This window comes from Carassius auratus, chromosome 24 (genome assembly GCF_003368295.1).
Source record: "Carassius auratus strain Wakin chromosome 24, ASM336829v1, whole genome shotgun sequence".
NCBI lineage: Eukaryota > Metazoa > Chordata > Actinopteri > Cypriniformes > Cyprinidae > Carassius > Carassius auratus.
This window is the reverse complement of record NC_039266.1, coordinates 12009297-12019286: the sequence shown is the minus strand read 5'-3', so window position 1 is coordinate 12019286 and position 9990 is coordinate 12009297. Positions and strand designations below refer to the sequence as shown.

Below are 9990 nucleotides of genomic sequence, written 5' to 3'. Positions count from 1 at the left end.
TTAATTTGGAGCTTCTTAAATATCCATCGCAATGGACTAAGCTACATCTAGGGGTCAAGGATTCACTTGCTTATCTTATGTTTTCTTTTCTACTCACGCCAGCTGTGCAAACTAAAAGCAGATGTTTTGATTAAGCCTGCTTGGATCTGCCAGGAAATGGATAAAAGAGACGCAGTATTACGTCTCAGATGATGTCACGCTTCAGGTGACGGATGGGGTGGATCCCAGTGCACCTTCAAAGCCAGAATACTTCCTGAACCGGTACCTCAGCCATATATAAACCCTCAGTGCTTCTCAGCAGGGAGAGAGGGAGAGAGAAATAACTCTCGAGTTCACAGTGAGTCAAAGAAAAGCTGCTGCTGGACAGACTCAGGCAATAAGGAGACGTGTTTATATCCACAGACTGCTCTAGCATCTCTGAGAAGGTAGGAACATTTTTGTGCTCGAGAAATCTTTATACTTAGATTGTATGTTGGTAAACTGATGCATGGATTCTAGAGCCAAATGTGTGTAGAGATAAATATTGAATGACCAGTTGAATTTCATGTTAGTTGTTTTAAGGAATACGTTTTTTATTTCTATAAATGTCAAACACTTTAGCAAAAATCAATAAAAATTCATATTCATTTTCAATCAGCTTTTAATTTTTTTTTAAGTGTGTGTGTGTGTGTATGTGTGTGTTTGTCATTTTTTATGACACTTATGGCTAATGTTGACAGTAATATTGAAAACTTTTATTTGCTGCTTTATTTTGAAAAGTGGTGTAAAAGTTAAAACCTGCATTCATAAGTTCATTGCAATTTTACAATCAATATGAATTTAATTACTGAACTCATACAATTGAGTAGAAATGGTATAAAGTATTCTGAAAAAAAAAATATTGAAAGCAAAGATGTAATAATGATAAAAAAAATTATTTATATTGTTGGTTTTATGGTACAGGAAGGGTCAAATGACATAATACAGTTTATTGCATTCTCTAATGAATGGGAATCATTTGTGTTTCACATGCAGATTGTGCAAAAGGAATAGAAACCTCTCGCCACATCCCAGCCATCAATCATGAATGAAAACCACTTGGCTATCGACATTCTGCTCTTGTGTATATCCTGTGGAACAAGTGCACTGGCAGCCTTCAATCCCACTGCCTCTTCATCTCTTCCAGCAACCAATTTCACTGATATTGGCTCTGCGCCTCCAAAATATCTCACTGAAGCCGCAAACCTTCCCAAAACCAGACGGAAACGTTATATTTCCCAGAACGATATGCTTGCGATACTTGATTACCATAATAAAGTAAGAGGGAAAGTTTTCCCTCCAGCCTCAAACATGGAATATATGGTAAGTTACTTACAATTATTACCATTTTTGAAATAAGTAGCATATGATATAATCAGGAACAGTTTGGACTTGCTTGTTTGAACTTTTGCTCTACACCCTCATTGCAGTTCACTGGGTTCAGTTGTTTTATTTATTTCATTGTATAATTAGCTGGCACTTTGCCTGGAAAGCGCATTGCTGCTGTTGTAGTTGGACACGTGAGTGTTGCACAAGTAACGCGCTCATCGCAGGATGCAGAAACGACATACTTCTCTGTGTCCATTGGGCACTAGCAGCTGTTGAGCAGATTTAATTGGCTCGGACCACCAAAGTTGATCCTCTGCAGCATAGATCAATGTACTTAGACTAAAGCTAAGCACTGAAATACTTCCAAAAGTGCACAGCCATGGGAAATGCTGTAGTGTATCAGATATGTTTCAGTAGATCCAAATGTTAAATTTTCTTTAATAATTCTCTGATTTGACCAAGATTAAAGGGGTAAAGCTTATTGAATGATCCCTTAATCTAATTATGCAATTAATACATGAATTTATTTTAGTGGACTGATAAAAGTGTATTACATATCTCAGGTCTGGGATGACACTCTTGCAAAGACGGCTGAACAGTGGGCATCCACGTGTATTTGGGAGCACGGTCCTCGCAATCTTCTTCGATTTCTGGGTCAGAACCTTTCAGTCCGAACTGGAAGGTATGCATCTTCACTACCATCATTCCCAGTTATGATCAGTGATGTTTCCTATGGTTATTTTCCACTATACCCAAGGGCATTTGAGCCTGAAAGAGCAAGGAAAGCATTTCATCACACCATAATAAGATTTGGTACTATGTTTGGATCGTTTACAGATACAGGTCCATTTTGCAGCTTGTAAAGCCCTGGTATGATGAAGTGAAGGACTATTCTTTTCCCTATCCTCGAGACTGCAATCCCAGATGTCCCCTTAAGTGCTACGGGCCTATGTGCACTCATTATACACAAGTGAGTTGATTATGATGATGTTTGTGTAACTAATTTCTTCAGGTACACAACTATTCAAAAGTTTGGGTTGAGTTATATATGTATTTTATTATTTATATGCATGTGGGTTTTTTTTATGAATACTTTTATTTAGCAAATCATCATTACATTGTTCAAAAGTGACCGTAAAGACCATAAAAATATATAAAGATATATATATTTCAAAGAAATGCGGTCCTTTTGAACTTTCTATTCATCAAAGAATTCTGGAAAAAAAGATATCACAGTTTTTGCAAAAAAAAATATTAAGCATCACAACCATTTTCATCATTGATAATAAGAAATGTTTCACCAAATCAGCACGTAAGAATGATTTCTGAAGGACCATGAGACACTGAAAACTGGAGTAAAGGCTGCTGAGAATTCCGCTTTGCCATGACAGGAATACATTACTTTTTAAACTATATTAAAATAGAACATAGTTATTTTAAATTAGAATGATATTACAGAATATTCCGAAAATAAATGGAACTTTGGTGAGCATAGTATGCTTTTCGAACGGTGGTAAATATCATTAAAACTTGACCGTTGCTCACTTTTTGCTTCTGTTTTTACCAGATGGTGTGGGCAACCTCAAATAAAGTAGGATGTGCCATCAACACATGCCATAATATGAATGTTTGGGGCTCAGTATGGAAGAGGGCAACATACTTGGTGTGCAACTATTCTCCAAAGTAAGTACAGTATATGTTTTCTTGTGCTTTAGCTAAGCTAAACTGCTAAACCCAAGAGTGAAACTATTTAGTAACATAATTAGGCTAAGCTAGCAACCTGACACGTCTCTGTTAAAACATTCTTGACGTGGACATCCATGGGGCCTTCTGGTTCAAAGACCTAGACGACCTCTTGCATTCCTGCCACATGTGGAATTTTAGTGGAATTCTACCTCTAATTCAAGAATCAAAGCACCGTAATCTTGTGTGGCTGGTGACTTGTTACTGACTTGTGACCTCCTTTTTCAGTCTTCTGAGGCGGCGCACTTCAGAAAATTCTTAGGCTACTGCAGAGCATGCTATTTATAAACACTAGTTAGGACCCGACTTGCTAACTGAGAGCTAGTTAAAGTAGATCCAGATTGATTTAAAGCTTGTCTTCTTAATATAGAAGCACTGTTAGAAATGGAAATGTACAGTCTAGTTATTACATTTATGTCCTTATCAAACTTCATCTGACACCTCATGAAGCACAATTTTAAATATAAATACATGTGGTTAACTTTGTCCATTGGTGTGTAATTGATAGTTGTTGCTATTGTTGTTTACAGGGGGAACTGGATAGGTGAGGCCCCGTATAAAGTAGGTGTTCCTTGCTCCACATGCCCTCCGAGCTATGGAGGTTCATGCAGTAACAACATGTGCTTTCCTGCTGTGAACTCAAATTACCTGCACTGGTTTAAATAAACACAGACAGAATGCACATGCCCCATCACAGAGACACTGTCCCTCATGGGAATTTGCACAACATTCCTGTATCACCCTGTTTTTTTTTTTTTTTCTTTTCTTTTTTTCTTTAATATATGGGCCATATAGGACCATGGGTTGCAAGGCAGCATTATTTTTAAAGATATGTAAATAACTTATTTTTCAATGTTTATACCATGTATTATATTGTTTTGAGTATAAACCCAGTGGTTTATTTCCTGAGAGGGACTCTACTGTGATCTGTCAAGACATGATTGGTGCTTACAGTATTCAACTGTAAAGGCCCATTCACACCAAGGATGATAACTATAAAGATAACGATAACGATATAGTTCTAAAAATCATTAAAGAATAGAAGAGTCCATACCACAGCTATAATTCTTGGAATAACTTTTTTCAATTTTTTTTTACAAACACTGACACCCAGTCAGAATCCATCTTGCTATAATGAGCTGGAGAATTTAAAGCGGCAGAGGTGCGTGCACTTAATTTTTGTAATCTTTATAGTTTTCGTTCTTGGTGTGAACTGGTCTTAACTGTACTCTGAGAACACAAGGTGCAATTGCCAAAACTCCCATCAGGCTTTGTTGGCAAGTCTAATGTTGCAAATTGTCTGTAGTGCCAGACTAGTCTCAATAGTTTAAAAGGCTAGTTCACCCAAAATGAAAATTCTGTGATTTACTCATTCTGAACTCGTATGACTTTCTTTCGTCTGTTGAAGAAAAACTAAGATATTTTGTAGAACTAGATGAGTTTCAGCTGTTTTTGTGTACATTACTTTCAAACCTCATTTATGTCCTTTCTGGAGTTTGAAAGTTTTGGAACCAGTTGTCTTTAATTGTACACTCAGAAACTGCTGAAACATTCTTGTATATATTTTCTTTTGTGTCCCACAGAAAAAAAGTCTCATTTACTCCTCTTTATGTCATTCCAAACTTGATGCATGAAACATTTACTCATCTTCATGTCGTTTCAAATGACCTCTATGACAATAGAAGTCAATATGAAGTATAACTATTTGGTAACCAGCACTCTTCAAAGTGTGTTCTTTTATGTTCATGCAAGTTTGGAACAACATTCAACATATCTCGTAAATAATGACAGAATTTAAATTTTTCAGTGAACTATCCATTTAAATCAATGCAATCTATTCACTTTAGTTTGTGCAGCTTGTTTTGTGTGATGTCATATCTATTAACCCTGGAGGTTGGCTTTTGGTGCTTCAGTTCAAATGTTAAGCTAGCTCTTCTTGAAGTGATCTGGAAACAACAGTACTTCGCTGGCTTGAATACACTCCCTTGCATTCTTAGTAAAGCTTTGCTTTGGGTCTTCCTTTTTGGAAGGTTTCCACATGCTTAAAGCCTACTTCTTTGGGCTTAGAAATCATGGAATGAAAAAAACTCTGAATTTGCAACCCCAGAAAGAGCATTTAGTGAGATGGCTAATCATGCTGCACCCTCATTAAATGTTGAGGCGGATTAGCATGGAAATATATTTGATGTGTAAATGCACCTTAAAATTTTTTTTTTTATTTTTTTATTTTTTTTATTTAGAAAGCTGTCATTTACGGTGATTTTTTACATTTTATATTAAAAAAATTATCATTTGTACATACATTTTATTATGATTTCAGCAGTATATTCTCTACAGTGCATGCATAACAGTGGCACACAATTGCATTGTATTGCATTGTGTAGATTTCACTCTTTGAACTGCATCACACAAGCACTTAGGAAATCTACCAGGCAGTACTCTGCTGTAATCGGAACATGGAGGAGGGGGTATAAAGAGCTATTTATCCCTTTCCCTCCATAGATTCAGCTTGGTCAACATGACTTCATTTGATTTTGACTTCAACATGATTTTCATCTGTTAAATTCTGTTCTGTAAAATATTATTTGTCATAGACTGCATTTCTCACTGTGTTAATATGTCTTTGCAGACCTCAAATCTTTTTTTTTTTTTTAAATGTGCTAAACAAGTTATGGTGCTAGTTTTAATGAGCATAATGTTAAATGTATTTCCACCTATTGTTAACACATCATATACAGTACAAAATGCCACCTGTATTTCAGTAACACTCTATTTATCATTTGAAATAAGCTGTACATAGCCCTTTTATACAAATCTATCTATCTATCTATCTAGAAAATTTGTTATTTAAACTTGTCATTTTGTTCCTCATTGCAGACTACACTGTTCAAAAGTTTGGGGTCAGAGATATTTTAAGAAATTAATACTTTTATTCAGCAAATTGATCAAAAGTGACAGATTTCAATTTAAAATAAATGATGTTCATTTGAACTTTCTATTCATAAAATAATCATAACTCCTGACAAAAAATAATAAGCAGTTTTTTTTTTTTTATAAACTTATAATAACAAGAAATGTTTCTTAGGCACCAACTCAGTATAATATAATGGTTTCTGAAGGATCATGTGACATGATAATGGCTGGGGTAAGACTAGGGTAATGGCTGCTGAATAAATTCTATTTTAAAATATATGTAGAAAAGTTTTTTTTTTTCTTTAGACAGAATTATTATTTAACACTACTCTCTTTTTTATTATTAATAAAAAAATAAAAAACAAATCAAATAAATGTGACCTTTGTTAGCAACTTTGATTTTTCAAAGATTTTAATGACCCCAAACTTTTGATATCTTTCAAATAACAGCCATCAGCAACAAATATTTTTGGTGAGAGTTTTGGATCAAGACTAGTTGTTGAAAGAGAAATCATCAGTGCAGGTCGAAACTATTTTGGCCTTCGGCCTGCAAACAAAAACAAATGCAATGAGAAACCTAGTTATTATTTGAAGTATATGTGTTTTATAGACGTTTAAACAATACCACCACCCTTGCTGATTATTTAAATGAATGTTGTATTTATACTTTTTAATCAGGCTGCTTGATGACATATTTTGTATTGTTGAATAAAGCTGAAAACCATTTTGCTTCACAGTTAGTTTTTCTTCAAATGTGTTCAAAACATGTATAGTCCCTCCTTTTTCTCTGTCCACCCATCCCCTTCTCTTGTTTTCTCTCCCCTCTCTCTTTACACAGAAACAGACAGAGCTGATAGTAATTATGGGATCTTCTGAGAAACTCTTCCTCATCCCTGCTCTTTTGATGCTGTGTTTACAATTTCACTTAAGCTTTGTCATTTTAAGACCACTTCCTTGATATGAAAACTGGTTACAATTATATCTTGATAAGAAAACGTTGACTTTGGCCCAGGCGTTACCCATCTACATAAACAATAATATGTATATGGTCTTCCGAGAGGGACCCTCGGGTCTGCAATGGAGCGAATGAAACTGATGAACTCTGTGAAAGCTACAGGCTCCGCCTCGTGCAGGCAGACAGACTCTCACCGCTACCAAATTCAGCAGATTTGGGAGAAGTATGCAGATTTCGCAGGGAAATATGATGCCATAAATGTTTTGATCTATTGGACAGACACAGCTGTTCTTCTACAGACTTCCAGCTGTGAAAAGAGGCAGATTCCTGCCAATGGCGTACAAAGAATAACAGGTCATTGTACCCTTTTCTAAACCTTATGGTATGCGGTAGCCGTGTAGAAAATATGCCAAAACATTAAAAAGGTAGTGTTTCACAGGAAGGATGAAGTGGGTGTACAGTAATACTGAATGGGCAGGCTACGCCAGGCATCAAAATTTGACCATTTATTAGCTTTTATACTGGTCTTAATGTGCACAATTCATTCAAATTGTTTTGAATAATAATAATAATAAAATGTTAGTCTTAATAATCTTTAATTTAAAATGTAATAATGCACTTCCTCTCAAAAGACTTTCCTTTCCTGCTAACGTCAAGCTGATGAACTGATAGGGAAAATAGCCAAACATGCCATCTGATTCTCTCCAACTGTGTAGCAAACAGAAAGGGTGACAAATATATGAAAATATATGAAATATATATTATATTAAATATTCTTAAACATATAAAAAGCTTTTTTTAAGAAATACTATTAAATGTACGAATTTTCCCCCGAAGTACCTTTTATAATTCAGTATAATGATATATTATATCTTTTTTATATTTCTATTATATATATATATATATATATATATATATATATGTCAGAAATATATTGTTTGCTTTGTCGTTATGTGACCTGGGCTGTACATAGATGTGAAAAAGCATATAAGTAATAATTTAATGCACCAGCATAATGCTGCGACATAACAGATTTTGAAATATTATTGTCCTATTTTTGTATATAAATAGTGAGTCTGGGTTGAATCAAATCCTGTTTCATTTGGAAATGTTGCATCAAGTTAAATTGAAACAGGGTTTGACATTGAATTAATTCTGTTCCATTATATTTAACTATATAATGCATTATTAATCATAGGTTCATTCTATTGAGTATATTTCTGTTCAGATTTTTTACTTGCCTCATTGCTTCATATGCCTCATTACGCTTGTACAATACAGCCCTGTTTTAATTTAAGCTCCAGGTCAAAATGACTAATAGTGCGCTTTAGTAAAATCCATACAAAGTCCAGCTCAAGTGGAAATTAATGTTTCACGTCTTTAAACAAGAGGCTCCTCAAACCCGAAACTGCAGCTGCAAGAAAAATACCCCACCTGTGCGAATTACAAGATTCATTGTGCGCTTGTTTGTATCTAACAAAACTGGACATTGTTTTATTTCAGAGCAACCCAAATTTGTCACAAAATTTCAGTCTCAATTATTCCCATAGTGATTTAAAACTTTGAATTTTCTTATGAAATACAACTTTTATTTGGAAGATGTGAAAAACAGGTGATTAATAATTGGAGTATGTGAGCTTTCAGCAACTTTTTATTTTCAAACATGTCCTCAGCCTCTTTCAGCTAAACATCAGGTGAGTTTTCTGCTGATGGCGGATAAGAAGAAGATCCAGTTTGTCTTTGGCTTGCAGCTACACATGGCAGACCAACAACCTGCTGATGAAAACTTGGCTCTCACTTGTTTTCTTTCATGTCTCCCGGGAACCATCGCAGATAGCATTTTTCAATTCTTTGCGTGTTTTTCCCTCTTTCTCTCTCTTTGCCGTTCTCTCTGTCTGAGGAACCCACGAAAAAAATCTGTTCATTCGACAAGCGTCCCTCCTCCTGCTCTCCCTGCGCCTCCTTCCTCTCATCTGAGGTGGCTAAGTTCAGACTGGCCTCTGCTGTCCTCGGCCTGCCTCTTAAATACTGTCCCCACTTTCCATGCTACATGAGAAAAAGCCAGCTGTTCATCATAATGGAGCTTTAAGCTTTGCATAATGATTGCCAAAAATGCAGCTTGGAAGAAAGCTTGTCAATTCATTTATGGATACTATCAAAACTCACCTTTTAATTCCTGGGAGTTGGGAGAAGAAAAAAAAGGTTAGGGTTAAGGTTAGTTAATGCATTAATTGACATTAACTAATAGCTATACGAATACAATATTTAATGTTGGTTAAAAAGACAGTTGTTCTTAGTAATTGTTAATTCAAGACAGATACTTTTTTGCATTCGAATGGTGTAGTTAGCATGAAGGCTAACAACTAATAAACAAAACCCTGGCTCCTTGGATGTGACACATAAAGTATTTTGTCTTTCCACACTAGGACTGCTGGCTAGTGCAATTACAGAAATTGAGAAGATATTCCATGTTTAATATACATGTGGAGATGGTTAGGGTTTACATGAAATTTACATTGTCCCTGCAGCAAATCACACCTTCTTTATGATAGTGTGAGGAGGACTGTTGAAATTATAGGACTCTGCTTTAGTGGTTTATGGTGGCTGGAGCAGTGTGAATTTACACACATCTGTTTGACAGATAGCAAGGCCTCTGACTGGTTGGAGATCCTCACAGATGTTGGCGCGTGGTTGTAAAAAGGTTCTCAGCTCTAAATCTCAAGGGTTTGGTAAGATACCACTCAGAGTCTGTTCTCAGGATGCAGCCAAGTGGGCTGTGTCTATTTTCAACAAGAAAAATACTAAATGAATGGCATCTGTTTGAGCCCCCTGTGTTGATGTGATTTCATTGTAATTGTAATCTTGTAATCATAGTATCAAGTGATTAATATAAAAAACAATAAGTTGATGATCTTGTTGTTGTTGAACATGATTATTTTTAAAGTGTAATGTCCAACACAGTGGAACATCAGGTGTTGAATTATAGCAGGAATCTCATGATATACGTAGTTGTGTGCCAGGTTGTAAAATCT

General features: G+C 35.4%; 1 protein-coding gene across 1 annotated transcript; it reads left to right on the top strand.

The window, feature by feature from the left end:
- The first annotated feature begins 278 nt into the window (after positions 1-278).
- Positions 279-6743, top strand: pi15a (peptidase inhibitor 15a). The gene is made up of 6 exons (XM_026201034.1): positions 279-425; positions 1015-1341; positions 1911-2029; positions 2185-2317; positions 2915-3030; positions 3621-6743. Exons 2-6 carry the CDS (start codon positions 1063-1065, stop codon positions 3754-3756), a joined length of 783 nt encoding a protein of 260 aa, XP_026056819.1. The 5' UTR covers positions 279-425; positions 1015-1062; the 3' UTR covers positions 3757-6743.
- The last annotated feature ends 3247 nt before the right edge of the window (positions 6744-9990 follow it).